The 20,595-nt window shown below is 35.9% G+C and overlaps 4 protein-coding genes and 1 pseudogene across 5 annotated transcripts; 2 read left to right on the top strand and 3 right to left on the bottom strand.

The window, feature by feature from the left end:
- The first annotated feature begins 1,219 nt into the window (after positions 1-1,219).
- LOC129241340 (coiled-coil domain-containing protein 186) lies at positions 1,220-6,281 on the top strand. The gene is made up of 11 exons (XM_054877598.1): positions 1,220-1,858; positions 1,920-2,132; positions 2,188-2,307; positions 2,367-2,430; positions 2,529-2,683; positions 2,746-2,888; positions 2,977-3,157; positions 4,844-5,083; positions 5,147-5,461; positions 5,521-5,877; positions 5,938-6,281. Exons 1-11 carry the CDS (start codon positions 1,292-1,294, stop codon positions 6,010-6,012), a joined length of 2,430 nt encoding a protein of 809 aa, XP_054733573.1. The 5' UTR covers positions 1,220-1,291; the 3' UTR covers positions 6,013-6,281.
- A 2,433-nt stretch (positions 6,282-8,714) lies between these two features.
- Positions 8,715-9,589, top strand: LOC129241772 (uncharacterized). The gene is made up of 2 exons (XM_054878274.1): positions 8,715-8,987; positions 9,043-9,589. Exons 1-2 carry the CDS (start codon positions 8,811-8,813, stop codon positions 9,424-9,426), a joined length of 561 nt encoding a protein of 186 aa, XP_054734249.1. The 5' UTR covers positions 8,715-8,810; the 3' UTR covers positions 9,427-9,589.
- Positions 9,590-9,694: 105 nt separating this feature from the next.
- On the bottom strand, positions 9,695-11,481 carry LOC129241771 (uncharacterized). 2 transcript variants are annotated; one of them, XM_054878272.1, is made up of 3 exons: positions 11,386-11,481; positions 11,097-11,304; positions 9,695-11,029 (listed from the first exon to the last, which is right to left on the bottom strand). In XM_054878272.1, the coding sequence occupies exons 2-3, from the start codon at positions 11,286-11,288 to the stop codon at positions 10,292-10,294; spliced, it is 930 nt and encodes a 309-aa protein (XP_054734247.1). In that variant the 5' UTR covers positions 11,289-11,304; positions 11,386-11,481; the 3' UTR covers positions 9,695-10,291. The 2 variants fall into 2 exon arrangements, with proteins under 2 accessions (XP_054734247.1, XP_054734246.1); XM_054878271.1 differs by lacking the exon at positions 11,386-11,481 and having other exon boundaries at positions 11,097-11,379.
- A 2,797-nt stretch (positions 11,482-14,278) lies between these two features.
- Positions 14,279-15,672, bottom strand: LOC129242428 (uncharacterized). Its single transcript, XM_054879055.1, has 2 exons — positions 15,373-15,672; positions 14,279-15,305 (listed from the first exon to the last, which is right to left on the bottom strand). Exons 1-2 carry the CDS (start codon positions 15,562-15,564, stop codon positions 14,574-14,576), a joined length of 924 nt encoding a protein of 307 aa, XP_054735030.1. The 5' UTR covers positions 15,565-15,672; the 3' UTR covers positions 14,279-14,573.
- Positions 15,673-18,937: 3,265 nt separating this feature from the next.
- LOC129241890 (putative nuclease HARBI1) lies at positions 18,938-19,745 on the bottom strand (annotated as a pseudogene).
- Positions 19,746-20,595: the final 850 nt, after the last annotated feature.

Genomic DNA, 20,595 nt, shown 5'->3' with positions numbered 1-20,595 from the left:
TGCCGGAATCTCAGGGGTACAGATACTGCATGACTATGGTCGACCGATTCACGAAATGGCCCGAAGCAGTACCCATTAGAGACATCACGGCAAACACGGTTGCCAATACATTCTACGGTAGCTGGATTGCTCGATACGGATGCCCCAAGCTGCTCACCACTGATCAGGGCACACAATTTGAAAGTGCGCTCTTTACGGCCCTATCTCGCGTAGTGGGTGGAAAGCGCATTCGTACCACGGCATACCACCCTGCAGCAAACGGGTTGGTAGAAAGATGGCACCGCACTCTTAAGGCGTCAATCATGTGCCACCAGATTCCACAGTGGACTCAGGTTCTACCATCGGTACTTTTAGGCCTAAGGACCTGCTATAAAGAAGACCTTAAAGCTTCACCCGCGGAGTACCTCTACGGAACAACCCTCCGAGTGCCAGGTGAGTTTTTTTCAGACGGAGACCCACCAGTGGATTCCCAGTTTTTCCTCGAAGATTTCCGCACACATATGAGAAGAATCAGGCCAGCTCCAACAACACACCACGGTCGACAGAAAACGTTCTATTTCAAAGAGTTGTCCGCGTGCACGCACGTATTTTTGAGAGTCGATGCAAACAAACGACCTCTCGAGCCACCGTACTCAGGTCCGCATAAAGTTATCAAGAGATTGGATGAACGGGTCTTCACCATAGAAGTGAATGGCAGAGAAATAAACGTAAACATCGAACGCCTCAAGCCAGCCCATCTAGCCAGCAGCGAAGTTTTCGACTCTACATCCCACCGACGAGTTCTCATCAGACCAGGGAGTTTGCAGCCTTGCACCTCAACGAGCCTACCCGTACAACACTAGGTGGAAACCCGCCCCACGGGTTAATCATGAGCATTAAACTCAACCTTATCGGTTCCCAGATAAGGCTTTCATTTGGGGGGAGTCGTGTGGGAACACAGCTGAAAGTGTCGTACGGGAACACACCTATACCTATCAGTGTGGCCACACTGATTTCATTATTCATTATTCATTTTTATTCACTATTCAACTGAATTTAACGTCGTTATTGATTCGAAGAATTAGATGATTCGAGAAGCGTCCTTTCAACTACAAGACACATAAAAATTAGAGTTCTGTTACAAATTAATATATTCATTTTAATCTTGAGTTTTATTGGAAATAAAGCGTGTTAATTTTTATATAAAAGTATATGTGGAGTTTTATTCCCCCACAGTAGCAAAGGATCTGCGAAAACATAATTAAATAAACAAATTTTTTAAATGATGAAGTTAGAGACAGATTAACTACAAATGGAGCAGTCAGACGTAAAAATGGACAGCTCACTTGAGCGTCAAGAAGACCTCATGAATGATAATGAATCGACTAGCGATAATTGCAATGCACGGGATGAATTGGGAGAAAATTGCAAATGTGAGATCATAAAAGACATGGCTGAATCAAAGGTCGATTCGCCAGGTCAGGACTTAGTTGAAGCTGTTTTGCAGCAGAAATCAATACAATCGCAGCAGGCATTGCAAACAGCTGTTTCAAATGACCACCTGATTTCTGAGCCACAGATGGTTCCTGTGGAGGCTGAAACGGCTGTGGAAGCAACTGCAATCGAATCCCATGTTTTGCAAGGAAATGATGTTCCTACTCCACCACCGTCCACTGGAGGCACTCCCAGCTCGCCGAGCACCCCAAGGTCGCAAATTGGAGATACTTTAGCACATATTGAGTGCATGGCGCAAATCGAACGGCAGCGGCAGTGTTATGAACAACAGTTAGAACAACTACATGCGGCACTAGCACAAAAGGAAAATATGATAACATTGTACCAACGAGAGAATGCAATACTTGACAAGGAGAAAAATGCGGTAATTTGCTTACACTACTTTAAAACAAATATGAAGTATTTTAATTTCCATCTACTTATAGTTTCGAAAAGAAAAGGAACTGGCAAATAAGGAAAAGGAGACGACGGTTATTAAGTTTGCAATGAAAGAAAAGTTATTATTGGATGCCAAGAAAGAAAAGGATGTTGTGGAAAAGAAACTTGCTGATGCCAAAAAAGAAGTTAAAAATGTAACTATACGCTTTCAGGCACTCTACGAAGAAAAGTCTCGCATGTCTTACATTATAGATGAAAAGGTTTGACATACACTTGTAAATAAAGGCCAGATTTTAGTTAAATGTCTATTTTTAGTGCAACGAAGTTCGCAAATATCAACGTGAATGTGAGAAATTAAAAACTGACTATGGTCACTTGGAGTCGAAACTGAAGTATCATGCAAATAAATTGAATATGGAAATAGAAACACGAATGGTACGCGCAAAAACGCTATATTGTTTTTTTTTCTCTTATACAAGTATTTTTATTTTTAGGCATTGGAGAAGAAACTCGAAGAAGAACGAAATGCACCTAACAAACTGGAGGAAAAGGCAAATGGTGAGTACATAATTAGCCTGAAATTTATTTTACAAACAACACTAAATTTTTAAACATTTAATAAAAAGTGTAAGTGTAAAAATTTCGTAACATTTCAGAAAATTTAAAAATGGAGTATGAGGCTAACACCATTTTACTAAAACATGAGATTAAAAGCAAAACTGATCAAATGGAAAGCTTAAGCAGAGAACTGAATAAATCAAAAGAGGAAGTCAAACTGCTACAAGATCAGTTAAGCAAGGAAGATTTGGAAGTAAAGCTTAAGCGATTACACTATGAAATTAATGTGCTACTAGTAATTTCCCTGTCTTTTAGAAAATGGACCTCTCTACTGCTCTATGCCAATTGCAAGAAGCACATAATTCGCTACAAAACGCCTACAGCGAAGAGATGTTGAACTCTGCCAAATTACGTGGTCAATTGGATGAACTTCAGGTGCTAAAAACCCAACACACTCTGTAAGTTGTTGACAATAATTAAATATGAAATCTATGTTATGTTACAACCGTTGTCTTAAAAAAAACACAAACTTTATTAATTTTTTAGAAATGAAGAAAAAATCTGCACGCTTACGGAAACTATGGAAGAAATGAAGGAAAAGTTACATGATAACGAACAAGATTTATATCAGCTACATAAAAGGGAAAAAGAACTGTTGAGTATTAACAAAGAGATGAGTGAATCCATTGTGGGTTTACAAAATGAGATTTGTCTGCTAAAGTCTAAGGTGGGTAAAGTTGGAATATATTTTGAGCATATTTTTTCGTCAATTGCACAATCAGTGGGGCTAATGAATGCAATGTAGGAAGAAATCTAAGGCGAACATGTATACTTGCATTATTTAAATAACCGTAAATACATATGTACATATTTTATTCATATGCTGAAAAATTGCAGATAGTTCTTATGAACAGACTGTCGCAATGGCCGGACGAATTTCGCACAAACAGTTTTTCAATACAAATATTGGGTTGTTCGGAAAGTAATTTCGTTTTTTCCCGAGAGAGGATTTAATTGTATTTTTTCACACTTCAGTCGCATTGTCATTATATGTTTTAATAGCTGATATAGCAAAGCTTGTGTGTGAATAAGTTCAATTGATTACACGCAGTAGTTTTTGGTCCGTGCCCTTGCAATATGGAGAGCAATAAGCAGTATTTTCGTCATATTTTACTTTTTTACTATAAAAAAGGTAAAAATGCTGTTCAAGCCAGAAAGAAATTAGCCAATGTGTATGGAGAAGATGTGTTGACAATACGCCAGTGCCAGAACTGGTTTGCAAAATTTCGATCCGACACTTTTGATGTCGAAGATGCACCACGTTTTGAAAGGCCGGCTGAAGCTGATAAAGACGCGTTAAAGGCATTAGTTGGTGCAAACCGGCGAATAACAACACGTGAGATCAGTGAGAGGGTAAATTTATCGAATTCAACTGTTTATGATCACATGAAAGGCCTGGGTTTAAACTCGAAGCTTGATATATCTACACAAAAAAACGAAATTACTTTTCGAACAACCCAATAGCATGCCAATAAATGAACGCAGATACTGTTTTGATCATTTTAAATCTTTTTTAATTTATCACAAACGGAAAAATTTAAAAAAAATCTTCCCCATTTATATTCCGGGGATAACATTCACTGACAATGTATGCTATATTACATAAATATGACGGCTCACTAGACAGGGCTGGCGTACGGTACACTAGGCTAGGCTAGTTAACTGGAGTGTCTTTCCGTTAACGTAAAACCGGCCGCCATGGGAATGTTGGACATGTTTCCTGGGCCTACCTTTAGTTGAGTTAGGCGAAGACGACCGGTGATATACACTGTACTGGAAGGACTCGTATTGCTGCTACAACAACAACAACATAAAGATGACTGTAACTTTTAAACGCATCAAAAATATCGAGGCATTTCACGATGTAAAGAATGCATTTTTGGATTAATTTGTAAAATGCACTTTTAAAATTAAAGCAATCGACAAAGTGGAATAAGCATTTGGCGTACGTTTATTTGACAACATGAAAGTAAATGCTTTGTATGTGTGTGTAAATTAACCCATTGTGTCCTTTTTTACCGGAGATACCAAAAGCCACTTGATTTGCATTCACGCTGAATGTTATAATTTTATCAACAAGTGTTCGGCATTATTTTAATTTTTTTTTTTTTTCAAATACTTGCTTTTTTCATTTAAAATTTAACTATTTTTCAATTTCAAAATTGAATTTTTTGATTAAGTAAAAATTAATTAATTAAAAAAATGGGTTAAGTCAATGGCAACATTTGCCCCAAAATACGTATTCAGACAAATTAAATGCTTATAAAACTTGCAATGCTTAAAATTGAACGCTCGAACTAATGATTAGATATGTTTACCGGGGTTATACTGTGTTTTCTTTTATATTTTGCAGGTGCAAGGTATCGGCGCAGAAAATGTTATTTTAAGGAAAGAAAAAGTGGAGTACGACAACAAGTATGAAAAGTTGTTGGAAGAATTGAAAACTGAGATGGAGAAAAAAATTGAGGAAAGGCAATTGTTTACCAAGCATCTTTCAGAAAAAACTAAGCTTTATGAAGTCACTAAAACTAAGCTGGAAAATATTGAAGGCGATTTTGAGGCGTCTAAGCATAAACATGCCACAGTAATAAAGGTAAAGCTCCATTAAATCCCTTTTATCCGCAGTTTAAATGCAAACATATTTGATACTCTAAAGGAACTACAACGTGAGTTGCAAAAGTACAAAAGGTCTATGGAGCACGCAGCGCCACCATCCGTGGGAGCTCCTGCACTTCAAAACTGGTCACATTCTAATAATGGTTTCAAAAGTGTTGCGGAGCCTAACGAAGCACTCCTACCATCTACTAATGGTTTTAGTGAAAATGGCACAGCTTTAGTAGTAAAACAGCATCGCACGCACAGCCGTACAAGCAGCCAAAGTAGTCAGCCGAGTACAAGTCGACGGCCAAGCGAGACATCAGAGTCGGAAACCATGGCCAGCAGTGTCACCGCAGTACAGCAGGATTTACAGGTATCACTTTGTCTTTTGAAGTGTGCGTCAATAAAATTAATATTTTATATTTGTTGTAGGGTCCTTCGAAGAAACACTTGGTTGAACGTATATTGCGTCTGCAGCAGGCTTCAGCACGGCAAACGGAAAAAATTGACTTCCTTGAAAATCACACGCTTTCGCTTGTGGCCGAGTTGCAGAAAAAGTCCAAAGTTGTCCAGTATTACATGCTGCGCGATCAAGCAGGCGCACTTACCTCCACGCGAAGTGATCAAAATAAATCTGAATTGGCCAAATATGGCAACGGTGTTATGTCGGCTATATACAATGGCATAAAGGGTGATACAAGGAGTATGACATTAGAATTGTCTCTGGAAATAAATAAGAAATTGCAGGCAGTTTTAGAGGATACATTGCTCAAAAATATAACATTAAAGGTGAGTTGAAATAATAAGTGTAATATATAATTTTTGTATACAACTTGCTTTATTCTGTAGGAAAATCTTGATGTGTTAGGGCTGGAAGTAGATAACCTGACTAGAAAATTAAGGATCATGGAGTCTAAAGAATGACACAGACCCATGTTTTAAACAATACTGCGACTTTTATGAGCCGCAAATACTATAACAAAATTTAATTAGTATTAATTTAACAAAACAATGTGGACAGTCAGTTTTGTAAAACGGTTTAAATAATTCCATAAATATTAAAAATAAATCCATTTTGTAAGGTAGTTTTATATACACACATACATATGTACTTGTCCAACATAAATATTTTAGCCATATGTATGAACAAAGCTGTAATAAACAAATTTATGAAAAGCGTGTGAAAAGATAGTATATACATATGTATGTACACATAATTTACGTATACTTATAAAAAATAAAACTATGTAAAGAAAAGTGTATGTTTGTAATTGCAGTTGTGCTGTGGCAGCATAAAAATTCCCCATACATGTACGGGGAATGCTGCTGAAGGGACAGTTGCTGTTGTTGTTGTAACATCAATACTAAGCCCTGTCAGTGTAGTGTATATTACCGGTCGTCTTCATCTAACTTATCTGAAGGTAGGCCCAGAAAACTTGCTGTTTCGACAGATTGGTTCCAAAGGGAGAGAGGTGTTAGATGAGTGGGGCATGTGAAAAGGTGGTCAGTGTCGTGCGGGGTGCCTTCACATGCATCTGGGTTGTTCTGGTTACGTAGAACCGACTTTCGTAGGAACGGTGTTATTGCAGTATTGTAATCTGACTTCTTGGCATTCGATGTACCTCGAATTAGGCATCTCGACACTAAATATGTGATTCATTTCAATGAAATTGCCAATAGAGGTAGCAAATGGAATGAATTTAGCACTTCATGAAATATTTTTGTAGTTATATATTGCCATCATCTGTGCAGCAAAGGGCTGTTATTTGCATGTTTGGCAGTCAATTGATATTTTTTTATGACGCTCGCACTGGCAGTTTTCCACGCGAAGTTTTCCAGACTGTGGGACTTGCACAAAAAAGGATTAATTCTTTCCTTTTCATCGTATAATTCAAAAAGTCAAGAGTGCGGGCACAAAGCACTACACTCCTTGACGACATTTTCAAAATGATCATCATAGAGGATCGCAGCGCTTATAAACTTTTGCAACCCTATTACAATTGCTTTTGCAACTTTTCTGATGTTTGGCTCTTATGTTGCATATGGAGATAGATGAAGTTGAATAAGTAAGTAAAAACAATGCATTTTTCATAATATATTATCCTTCATAATTTCGATATTGATCAATTTATTTATGTTGTGCTTTAAATGCGCATTTAGCACTTTCGAACATTGCTTTTCCGAAATGCAGTCATGGGATGATAGATTACAAGATTTATCCATCTGAAACGAAATTGTGAGAGAGATTTCGCCTTCCATGTCATAAGAGACTCGTCAGCGGAATTGTGCCCGTTCATTTTACACGTAATTTCACGTTCTTCCAATCAGCTATGAGCAATGCTTGCGTTAAGGGGGGGGGTAAGGGATAAAAATCGATTTTTTTTTGCATGTTGTTGTAGTAAAACATTTCAAAAATACCGTGTTAAAATTTTAAGTCAATCCGAGCAAAACTTTTTAAGTTATAGAGCATAAAGCCGAGCCGCCTCAAGCATCTGCCGAGATAACTTAAAACTTTAAACGCGGTTTTCTCGAACCTTTTTTTTTAAAGTGCGTAGTCATTGGCATTTGAAAACTACTCAACCGATCCTTTTGAAATTTTGCACACATATTTTACATATAAAAAACCTCCCGCCAACGTTTTTTTTTTGCCATTTTTTTTATATTAAGGTGGTTTTACACCTACAAAATGGCGGCATTTTTTTGTCAAAAATCACTTTTTACTTCAAACGACTACCAAATGGCTGAAAATGAAAATAAATCCTCAAAATAAACGTTGGGGGGAAGTTTAACTCATACTTTAACTAAATTATTCGATTTTTTTGATTTCAGATGATTCTACGCTGAGATATGCTGACTACTGCAAAATGTATTTTTGAAAAGACGTCTACGTAAATGTGCTCTCATTCGCTCATTTTGCAATATTTTTACATGAAAATTTTATCAAATATTCTTGAAATGTTACTTTATAATATGCAACAACCTTTAATAAACTGACTTGAACCGTTTCGCTACAATAAATTCATGAAAAAAGTGTTTTTTTTAGCGTTTATCCCTTACGCCCCCCTTAAATATTTCTTATATCAACAACACAGTTTCAGTTTTGTCGTAAACAAACCATTGTCACGTCTCCTGTTACGTCAGCAAATCAGCTGATTACTTCAAAATTGCTGAGAGCCGGTTCATTTAGACGTTGTCTGTGAGCCATGGTACCCACTACTATTTAAGGTAAAGTTATATGTGTCTATAGTTCTCTATTTTCATTATGACTGAGGAAATAAACATCTAGATTTGTAAAAATAGCAAAATTTGTGAGAATATTTTGTAAATCGTGGGTTGCTACAACAATGTTCAAAAAGTTCGAATTTACAAATTTTTCGAAGATAACAGAGTTGCTTTCAGCATTTAAATTCTAAATGAAGAAAATATAATATTTAGGTACAGTTTAGCATTCAGCATGAATAATAGGATATGTATTGTTTATTTACAATCTATTCTTGTTTATTTACAATTTTTTTTAAAGTTTTGTTAATCCACCCAGCTAATTGCAAAAACAGAATATATATGAAAGTTTGTTGCTTTAGTGAAGTCACCTTGTACGAACTCGTCTAGTGTGTTGCTACATTAGTAAAACAGCTGACTGCTTCACATTTTCTATTTAATATTTCAGTTTATATTCATAGTTTCTGCCAAGAGAGATAATTTCAGAAATTTAAATAAAAACAATGAGTGTCATCAAATATATTGGCCGTACAACCGATTTTCGCGGCAAGACGCTGTGGGAGATAGTAGGAAATCTACGTGACTTCGGTGTTGGCCGGTTGGTAATACGTAACAAATTCCAACGATATGAAGAGCCCTGCTATATGCGTATACTTAAAGTAGAGGTTACACCACATGACGTGAGTACGAGGCATTCTTAGTTGTGTCAAACTAACTAATCTTTTACATGAACAGCCATCAAAGGATCCTATACGTAAAGTAGCTGTAACGGTAGAAAAAACTTGGCGTGGCGTAGTGAGTCCAAATCCAGTTACCATATACAGAACTAGTTACAAGCCAGACTACGAACTTATTCCCAAAGAAGATGAACCAAAATATATTAACAACACGAAAAAAGTGACGGAAAAATTATTAGCAGACAAAATCGAATTTCCCCCACTGTTTCGTGAATATATTCGACAGGAGACTGGTATTCAGGAGCCTACAATGAAAGTCCATCACAAAAAAACACATAATAAAATAGTACGCTTAGTTAGCGAAGGAGAAAAACCGACTATTGAATGCACAATGGGCTTAGGTACACCAGCGAGTCCGAAGCTATATGAAGGCTTATTATAAACGTATACACATATATGCATGTATTTTAAGTTACCGCTTACTTAAATACAATAAGTTGAAAAAGCAAATGTTGTTATTGTTGTACCAGACCAAAATTGAGACCTTGGCAGCAAATAAATCCGAATCGTTCCAGTAAAGTGTAATAGGCTCTCTGAGAAACAAAGTTAATGTTTCTTCATTTGCTTAACGCCTAGTAAATTCTTTTATTTATATATTTCATGCCTGCCGATACTAAATTTGACAATTGCACATACTTGATTAATTCATGTAAAGCATTCGGATCTAATATATTTTCAATTTTATTTTCAAAATCAAGCATATTTCATACTTCAACACAATTTTACAGTCCTATAATAATAATACTTGCATACGGGGACTTCTGCTGGAGTGACAGTCCTTGGCCAGATATGAATCCGGGTCGTTTCGGTAACGTAGAACCGACTGTCGTGGAAACGGTCGGTGAGTAATAAGTCCTGCCTCTTTACTTCAGCATTTACCTCTTCATTGCGAATTACTGGGAGATGTCTTAACATATTATTTGCTTGATCTATTAGAGTTGGTTCATATTTCGAACTTAAAATTTTCCACAGCGATTTTGATTGTTGCTGAATATATCACTAAAAATAAATTCTGTCTGTGTGCAGAGAACTTTGCCAAAACCAATTTGTATTAACTGGCTCATAGGGCTCTTACGAATTATGAAAATTATAACATAATATTCCTACAGTTTAAGAAAAAAATTATTATTTGTATATATTTGGGATATATACAATATAACCCAAACTTAATTAGCGCACTCGTTACAAGAGAAAATAATCACAATTTTTGGCTACAAATTTTTAATTCCAATCCAATATAAATTTGTTCAGTCAATTTTTGTTAATTTTGCACTCGGCGCATTTGTAGTAAGAGACGAGGACCTTTTTGACCCTGTACTCGGACCAGCATTTGATTCATTACATCCATTGGAAGCTGCGGCTTCAAGAGCTACTTGTCTCTCCCATTCTAATTGTTTTGCTGTATCGGCATCCATGCCATTTTCTATCATTTTTTCTATTCTGAGTTTTTGTTCAGGAGAAAAATTTTCAAAATTCTGTTGATTTATAAATTCTTCACTGATGTCATTCATATTTTGTCCTTTATTTTTCTTTTTCTGCACCTTCTCCTCAGGTATGTCATCTGAATCAAATGACCCCTCACTTTCTCCTTCGTCCTCAACGTCGTCGAAATTATCAGCGAAATTACTTGGATCAATTTTAGGAACTGGTTCTTTACTTGGTTCAACACCAGCGCGTTGTGCAGCTTCAGCTTTCTCTAGGGCGATCCTTTCTAATTCCCTCTGCTTAGCTTCATATGGAGTCAAGCCCTGCGCTATCAACGCTTTTATTCGTTTCTTTTGGCCCGCTGTCCAATAGTGATAACCCACTTCACTTGCTGTCTTCGTATGTTTTAAATATTTTTCTTCTTCGTCTTTGGGTACCAATTTGAAATCATGCAAATGGCTTGTACTGCAGATATTAACCGATCGAGGAAAAATGACACCGCGCCAGATTCTTTGCACTTCGACTGCAATTTTTATTTTGTTCTGCTTTTTCCTATGCGGCTATTGACACATACATGTATATATTATTATTTGGTATCTTATTTTAGGATCATTTAAATGAACTTACACCTTTTGACGACATATCCACATTCAGAATACGCATATAGCTCGGGCAATCTTCCATCTGTTTACAGGATCCTCGAATTATTAGCCGGCCGACACCATGATCTGGTAAATCATCTAAAAGCTCCCAAAGGGGTTTTCCACGATAATGCGGCCTTAGTCTCCCTCTTCGGTTATTTTTATTTTTCTTTCCCATTTCCACTGGCTTCTTTCTATATTTATATTATTTTATTAAGTAGCGACAGAGAACCCTTATTTCATTGAAGAGAATTTTACAAAATGCGTATACATACATTTTCAACAACTTGTATATCGAATTTGCAACGAGTTTGGGAAATATCGAAAGCAATAGAAGTGATTCTTCACGAATATTTAATTAAATATTCACAATAGTTCATAACAATGATACAAATTTGTTACGTCAAAACAAGCTGAGATGAGAGAGTAATAAGACGTTCACATATAAGTGGATGATCTACTTTAAAGGCGAGATTTCCCATACAATATTTCGCTTCCAAAATCTGAGATTATAAAATATTCCTAGATAATAACCATACTTTTTGACAGGCAACCTTGTGTTTTTTGTGTAATCATTATTTTTACGAGTGAAAAGAAAAACGTCAAAGTAAAAACTACATAAAATGGATGCCGGCAAATAAAACAGGTTTGTAGGCATAATTCTAATAAAATGTTTGTTAAATATTCTTAACTATGCATTCATTTAACAGAAAAAAGCATGTGTCCATAAACGTGTGTCCTCTTATTACTTATTATAAAATATAATTACGAACTTCGTATGCCCATTGCTGCCATAATTTTTTGAAACCTCAGTAAATGTCGTTTAGGGTATATTCAATAACGCATTATAATGCGCAACGTACTTTTGCAGTGTTGGCAATGCGTTCAGAAATGCAAATATGGCAGTACTGCAAATGCATCGCGTTCCAAAACGCCATTTTTGTATCAAACGTCGCGCATTATTTGCAGGAAAAATTTTAATACTGCCAATCTGTCAATTGCAACACTTGTCACATTGGCAGTGCTGCCAGCGCTGCAATTACTGCGCATTTATAATGCGTTTCTGAATATACCCTTACTGATATCCTCCAAATGATTATTACTAACAGCCAATTTCGGCATTAAATTAACTATTCCTTCTCCTTGTCTGTTCTTCATATCGTTAATAATGAAACAAACCATAAACTGCAAAGTATTCCACCAAAGCAATTTATATGAAGAAAAACTTTTCAAAGCAGTATTGACACTTGATTGTCATTTTGGCAGGTAATCTGCCATAGATTAATTTTGTGGATTTATTGGTAATTAATGCATATGTTAACGTGCGTATTGATGTTCTACAAATGGCAGGACTTACAGTTTCAAACCGACTCCGAACGGCGAATATTTTTTATGAGGATCTTTTTCATGGCAGAAATACAACAATATTTGAATATTCTGCAATGCCATTTGTCAAATAACAAAAGTTTGCTGCATTTTTGATAACAAACTTAAGTTAAAATTTTACGAGGACAATGGACCATAACATTAAGCTCAAATGATCAGAATGAGTATTCTTTTTAATTGCAGTAAAGTATTGAATACATCAGCACAAAATCATAATAATTATCCAACAGAAAAAATGTTGACATATTTAAGGAAAAAGTTCCAAAAAAAAAAAAAAAACGCACACTCTAAAGACCGAGCAGAACTCAAAACCGTCTCTACATTTTTTGAAGACAGCAATGGTTTCATGCGTCCAAATCTCGATGAATATTTGTGGTGCAGTATGACTTCATAAGAGACAACAATACCACACTTATAGGTAGTTTTCTTAAGGAAATTCTTGAGTTTGGATCCAATTTTCGGATCATTAACCATTCTGCACGTCCATTAATTTTAGTTTAAGGCCCACCTGCACGCTTTTGCTGCAATCTACCCCCTTTTTCCCCGCTCGGTTTATAACATTATAAACTGTCTGACGTGTTACCGAAATTTGATGATCATTGCAAAGCAGAGATAACGGTAAATCGAAGTTAATCCCGCAACACATTCTAAAGAAATTGAAAAAGCAAAATGTAAACACAGTTTATTGACTGTCGAAATAGTGTGTTATTAGTTTTTGTTGCTTTTCCAAAGAATTTAAGTTTTTTTATTATATAATTGGCGTGTACACCCTTTTTGTGGGGTGCGTCTTGATGTTATTCCACAAATGGAGGGACCTACAGTTTCACGCCTATTCCGAATGGCAGATATTTTCCTTTGCCTGCCGAGGGCGACCGCTATTAGAAAAAACTTTTTCGTGTTAGTTTCCTCTATTGAAACGAAAAATTTAATTTATTTTCTATGTCAAAGTTCATTCTTGATAATACTGTATATAGTTAATAACCAAGAAGTACAAGCCTAAAATACAAAAGAAACAATCAATGCTGTCGATTTGTATTTCAGAACGTATGCAGCAACGGTGACTGGATTCTGTATTTCAGAAGTACATACATACACACATTCATTGGCCGATTCCTATTTAATATACAACCTCAAATAAACTTTATTAATTTTATCTAAAATATATTTACTTTCTTCTCCATTTTTATTTAAATTTACAACTTTGACTCAATTCGTTTATTTTTACTTTGCGATCAGCTATTTTTCTTGCTTGCAAATTCCGGTAAAAACTTGCAACTTCCTTTCAAAATGAAATATAATTTTGCTCTCCCACCTCACCTACTTTACAAGTTTTCATAACGTGTTCCTAATTCCAATACTTGAGCATTTGTTACAAATTATTTGTTTCATGAACGGAGCTATTATTTGTTTGATCTAAAGGGGTTTTCAATTGGCGCGGGTCGATTTTGGCGCCCTGTGGCATCCATTTTGTTTTGGTGACATCTGTCAAATCTTTTATTTATTATTTAGTTGCTTATGCCAAATCATCATGGCAAGTTACACGATTGAACAGCACGTTCAAATGATACAACTTTATTATCAAAATGAGTGTTCATAAACGCAAACGTCGCGCGCATTGCGCCCATTTTTCGGTAGACGTGGTGGCCCTTCCAATTTCTTATGGCCCATATTGAACCATATGGACCTAGACGACATGTGGTTCCAGCAGGACGGCGCCACGTGCCACACAGTAATCGCCATTTTATTCCATTTCAACATCTACCCGCCTTTATTGAAAAACCCTTTATTAGCGTCGGCTTATATTTCGAAGTTTGATTGTTGCTGGATATATCACTAAAATAAATTCTGTCATCTGTATATGGTGTAGAGAACTTCACTAAAACCAAATTGTATTAGTTGGTTAATAGGGTTCTTACGAATTATGAAAATTATAACATAATATCCAAAATTAATATTAGTATTTGTAGGAGATATAGGTATACAATATAACCCAAACTTAATTAGCGCACTCACTACAAGAAAAAATAATCACAATTTTTGGCTACAAATTTTTAATTCAAATCCAATATAAATTTTTTCAGCCAATTTTTGTTAATTTTGCACTCGGCGCATTTGTAGTAAGATACGAGGACCTTTTCGAGCCTCTACTCGGACCAGCATCTGATTCATTACATCCATTGCCAGCTGCGGCTTCAAAAGCTATTTGTCTCTCCCATTCTAATTGTTTTGCTGTATCGCCATCCATGCCATTTTGTATCATTTTATCTATCCTGAGTTTTTGTTCTGGTGAAAAATTTTCAAAATTCTGTTGATTTAGAAATTCTTCACTGCAGTCATTCCTATTTTGTCCTTTATTTTTCTTTTTCTGCACCTTCTCCTCAGGTATAGAATCCGAATCAAATGAATCTTCAGTTCCTCCTTCGTCCTCAACATCGTCGAAATTACTTTGATCAACTTTAGGTACCGGTTCTTTACTTGGTTCAGCACCAGCGCGTTCTGCAGCTTCAGCTTCTTGTCGGGCCTGCCTTTCTAATTCCATCTGCTTAGCTTCATATGGAGTAAAGCCCTGCTCTACCAACGCTCTTATTCGTTTCTTTTCGCCCGTACTACGATAATGATAATAATAACCACTTTCATTTGTTGTCTTCGTACGGCTTATATATTTTTCTTCTTCGTCTTTAGGTACCAATTTGAAGTCATACAAGTAGCTTGTACTGCAGATATTAACCGGTCGAGGATACTTGATACCGCGAAATATTCTTTGCACCTTGACTGGAACCCTTATTTTATTTTTCTTTCTCTTATCCGGCTATTGACACATACATACATATATTAATATTTAGTCTCTTATTTTTAGATTATTTAAATCAACTTACTGCTTTGGCCGCCATATCCACCTCCAAAATACGCATATAGCTCGGTTCATCTTCCTTCTGCTGAAAGGATCCTCGGATTATTAGCCGGCCAACGCCATAATCTGGCAAATTTTCTAAAAGCTCCCAAAGGGGTTTTCCTTTATGATGCACCCCTGGCCTCCCTTTTCGGCTTTTTTTCTTTTTCTTTGCCATTTCCACTAGCTTCTTTCTATATTTATATTATTTTATTAATTAGCGACAGGAAACTTTAATCCATGTAAAGACAATTTTACAAATTTCTTATACATACAACTTCTATATCGACTTTGGAAGTGAATTTATCAAATATCGAAATCATTAGAAGTGTTTCTTTACGAATAATATTTTTAGAGTAAATGTTCACAATAGTTCATAACAATGATACAAATTTGTTATGGGAAGGCAAGGTGAATTAAAAGAAAAAATGTAGCCTTATGCCCGAATTCTGTAAGCGAATCTCATCTCAAGTCACTAAAATTGAGATTAAATATTAGTGACTCTTTTTATGACTTGAGATGTTTTTGCTATTCAGTAAGGGAAAGTCACAAAAATTTCACCAAATTTCATGCTGATGGCACATATCGACTAGAAATAGTCAAAAAGTTGAGCAAAAATTTACTTATCGATTCCATATGTAATGGAATTTTTTAAACTCATTTATCAAGCGAAATTTTTCATCAAAAACATAAAGAATAAGAATATTACTAAGCTCATACAAAATAACGTTTTTAATTTCTAATTTAAGCCATCCGGAGATCAAGCTCCACAAAAACGATCCAACGTGCCCAAAAAGAATTGAGGAGCTGTGGAAGGAGATCGCAGAGCAGCTTAACGTTCTTAAAGACCCGAAACGATCAGCGGCTAAATGGAAAGATGTATGTTTTTAATATACCATACAAATTGCTTAATAAAATATTTATTTTACAGTCGCTAAGCCATTGGAAAAACCAAGTTCGAAGCAGAGCTAGGAAGTCAAAGGCTGATCGACTATTTTATTTTGTTTTATGATATGTTTTATGAAGAGATTTTTTTCATGGCAGAAATACACTCGGTGTTTTGCCATAGCCTGCTGATGGGCGACCGCTATTAGAAAAATGTTTTTATTAATTTTGCTTTCACCGAGATTCGTACTGCCGTTCTCTCTGTGAATTCTGAATAGTAGTCGCGCACCAACCCATTCGGCTACGGCGTTTGTTTACTTTGACTGATGCAAAAATGAGGAAAAATATATGAATGAAGTTTGCTTACTGCTTACACATTTGCCAAAGGTTGACAATTTGATTCTCGGCCTACTTTGATATCAAAAAGAGAGAAAATATATCTTTTTGACTTATTGCTTTGACAGCCACTTGCCGTTTTTTTTTGTTTTTTTTTCTATTGATGCAAAAATGAGAAAAAATATATGAATGAAGTTTGCTTACTGCTTACACATTCACAGAATCAAATCGGTCACGCAGGTTTTGCTGGGTATATATATACAGTGAAACCTCCCACAAGCAGACACTCACGGTTCCACAATTTTCGTCCGCTTATGGGGGTTGAAAAAAAACTCTAAGTTAAAATTACTATCCCACCTCTTTAAACAATTTTTTTTATGTTTTTTTATGGTACGTTCATTTTTTTCATATTTATTGAATAATATATATGTATGTATGTACATTTTTATATTGGGAGCAATGAATATATTTACACATTTGAATATACATATTTGATTGAACATATTTATATTTTAGGCTTAAAAAATTCATATACCGTAGTCTGTCGTAGATTTTCCTGTTTATGTTTCAGAAAAAGGTTTTCAAGATGACATTCTAAAGTCTTGGCGTATTGGAATCCAGTAACATCGTCTCTTAGAAATTGTTTAATGCGACGCAGTTGTTCTAATGCTTCAGGATATGACTTGATCTGACATTCATCCTGAACACATACATGATTTGAGTCTTCGCTTTCTCCGTCAGATAAATCCTCAGTATTAATTTCGTCAATGACAACGTCAATATTATTGTCTTCTGTATGAACAAATTCGTCGATTAACAAAAACTCTTCTGTATACTGATCTTGCTGATTTTCATTTAAAATCTTTATCAAAGCCGCTAGTGTCGATATGGGAATATCATCCTCTGCTTCGAAGTCAGAACATTCAAGCGGAGCTTTTTGAAACCCGGCTTTTGAAAAACAATTCTTAATTGTTTCTGCCGTTACGTTGTCCCATGAAGATTTAATAAAAAAAACAGCCTCCAAAATGTCAAAAGTTTTTGAAAGTCTGTCCATTGGAATGTCTCCCAATTTTGTCAAAATATGTTTGATTATATGGCATCTGTAATGACACTTAAAATTTTGTATTATACCCTGATCGAGGGGCTGACACACGGATGTTGTATTAGCAGGTAAAAAGATCAACTTTATGTTATCTAGTTTAATATCTCGAGGGTGAGTTGTAGCATTGTCCAAAAATAATAAAATTTTTCTCTTCTGGCAGCCCATTTTTTTATCAAGCATTTTTAGCCACTCACACAAAATTTCACGAGACATCAAGCTTTCCGGTTTGACTTCCATTCCACTGGCAAACTTCCTATACTCGTATTGCCTCTTTTAAAGGCGCGTGGGCATGCTGCTTTTCCGATAACCAATGGCTTTTCTTTATCTCCAACCATATTGGCACACAATAGCACAGTTAATCTTTCTTTTGATAACTTACCGCCCTTAATGGTAAGCATTTTCTTTTTCTGTGACATTTTCACTATTGAAACAATTAACACAATGTAAAAGTTTTGCAAAATCCAAATCAAATTATTCAAAATTTTCTGTTCTTTTCATGCTAAAAGCTACACATTGTTACACATAGATCCCGTTACACGTTCACATGTTTCAGCATGTAGATTCGTGTGTTTAGTTTAGTTATGTATCCTTTTTTTATTTCAACTATTGTCTATCTACTATCTTTGTCGTCCGCGGATGAGAGGTTTTTATTGTTTTCTTTACACATTTGTTCAGTGATATATTTTGCTTGTCCGTTACCGAGAGGTCCGCGTCCGCTTTCGAGAGGTGATTAGAACAAAAAAAATGAGAAAAAGTGTCCGCGTCCGGTTATTAGAGTGTCCGGTTATTAGAGTGGAATTCGTTCTAAAAACACAACATAAAGCTTGGTTCCTCAGTTTTTGTCCGGTTATGGGGAGTGTCCGCTTATTGGCGGTGTCCGCAAGGGGAGGTTTCACTGTATATATATATATATATGTGTTCATTTCAGGTCATAAAATGAAAATTTTGCATTGAAAATTTGCACATTCATAACTTAACTACTTTTTTATTTTCCAGTCCACGACCTTCATGTCGCCGAAAAACAGCTTCGGAGGAGTTATTCAAAAACATGATTAAATCTATGAACGAAAGGAATGAGTCTTAACTGCATGGAACAGTTTTGTGACTCCATGAACAACATGGCCACTGCAATCTTAGCTTTATCGCAAGCCGTTGTCAATAAAGATTGATGAAGTTTACATATGTATGTTATGTTATATTTCATTGAATTTTATTTTTTACAAAAGTTTTAAAGTGTAAGTGCGTTCATGCAATTTTGCTGCGCCCATCTGCCTTCAGAATAATATTCTGTTGATTTTATTGGTTCACTGTTTTCATCATTCGATGGGTCTTCTGATGGCATGGCCTCATCAGTGAATATGCCACGTTTTTGCAGCATATTGTGGAATATTACGCATGTATAGATGATAGCTGCCGCATTTTTGTGCCAATATCTGAGAACGCGCTCTTTGGATAGACACCGAAATCGTGATTTCAGGACTCCGAAGGCACGCTCAATTGTGTTCCTTGCTTTTATATGTGTTTTATTGAAAATCTCTTCGCTAGGGGAAGAAGGTGTTGCTATTGGTGTTAGTAGCCATGGCTCCAAAGGATAACCTGAATCGCCTAAAAGCCATTTAAATGCTCCAAAATGTGTTCCCTGATGAGTTTGATTCTCACCGGCGAAGTTGTCCATATACCGGCGTCATGACATGATCTTGGGAATCGTGCAAAATGTTGATAAACCAGTATTTATTTTTTATAAACTCACGACTTCAACATTAATGCTGTAGTATCCCTTGCGATTCATATACTCGTGAGGTACTACTTCAGCGATTAAAGATGGCGGGGAAAGTATGTATTGCAATATATGTGCAGTCAATAGCACCTATGACGCCTTTTATTCCGCATTTGTTATGGAAGCTGCGAATTTTAAGCCGTTGAAATGGTGCAAATGCATACTTTGTACCATGTGCAAAACTTACACCCTCTTTATGCTGTTGTAATGCCGCCGCATTGGGTAAACTAATTTCAAAGTGTTTGTGTTCCACTACCATTTTGCAAATTTGCTCAATACATCTCGACACGCTTGGTTGACTCATTGTCGAGAAGTGGCAGTTTCCTATAACGCTTTGGTAGGAGCCATTTGGCAGAAAATATAGTACTGAATCAAACTGAAAGTTTGTAATGCATACCTATATATTTTTATTAATTACCAAGCCCACACGAAGCTCAAATGGAATTCTGAAACTCCGCTCAAACTTGTCAATTGGTTTGAGATCTTGAATAAGTTCCCAGCAGAAGGATTGCGGGAATCTAAAAAACCTGCTGAAAACGTCTTCTTCCAGAAGGAATGGGTCTTCCGTGCTGCGTAAACTTGCCAGAATCCGTCTACGCATGTTTCTAAAACGTCAATATATACACAATTATTCGTGTTCCTAAGAAATTTTTACCCAAAACATTTTACTTCGCTTCATTTTCGCGCTTTTTTTTGCAATATACATATGTATGTATATAAAATAATTAATTCCTCTTCCATATTTTTCGTTTTGTGAGCTGCTCAGAAATAGATCACTAATTAGTGACTTTTTTTTTTAGCCTAATGACGTGAGATTGCTTACTGAATTGCAACTAGTCTCAAAATCAAATTTCACCACGAAAAGTCTCAATAAGTGACTTGAGACTGCTTACAGAATTCGGGCATTAATCTGATGTGAAATAAAATTTGAGGGGAATTTGAGATTACACGTCAGTTGGGATGTGCTTCACAAAATTTAGCTTGTGGTATTGATATACGATAAGAATCAATACAGTCAATGCTCATACCATTAATTTGTTTACGAAATCAAATGTGCAAAGCTTCAAAATGGTGCGTGAATGTTGCTGCGTAGTTAGTCAATTGTGACA

The sequence above is a fragment of the Anastrepha obliqua genome, chromosome 3 (genome assembly GCF_027943255.1).
Source record: "Anastrepha obliqua isolate idAnaObli1 chromosome 3, idAnaObli1_1.0, whole genome shotgun sequence".
NCBI lineage: Eukaryota > Metazoa > Arthropoda > Insecta > Diptera > Tephritidae > Anastrepha > Anastrepha obliqua.
This window is presented reverse-complemented; position numbering and strand designations above follow the sequence as displayed.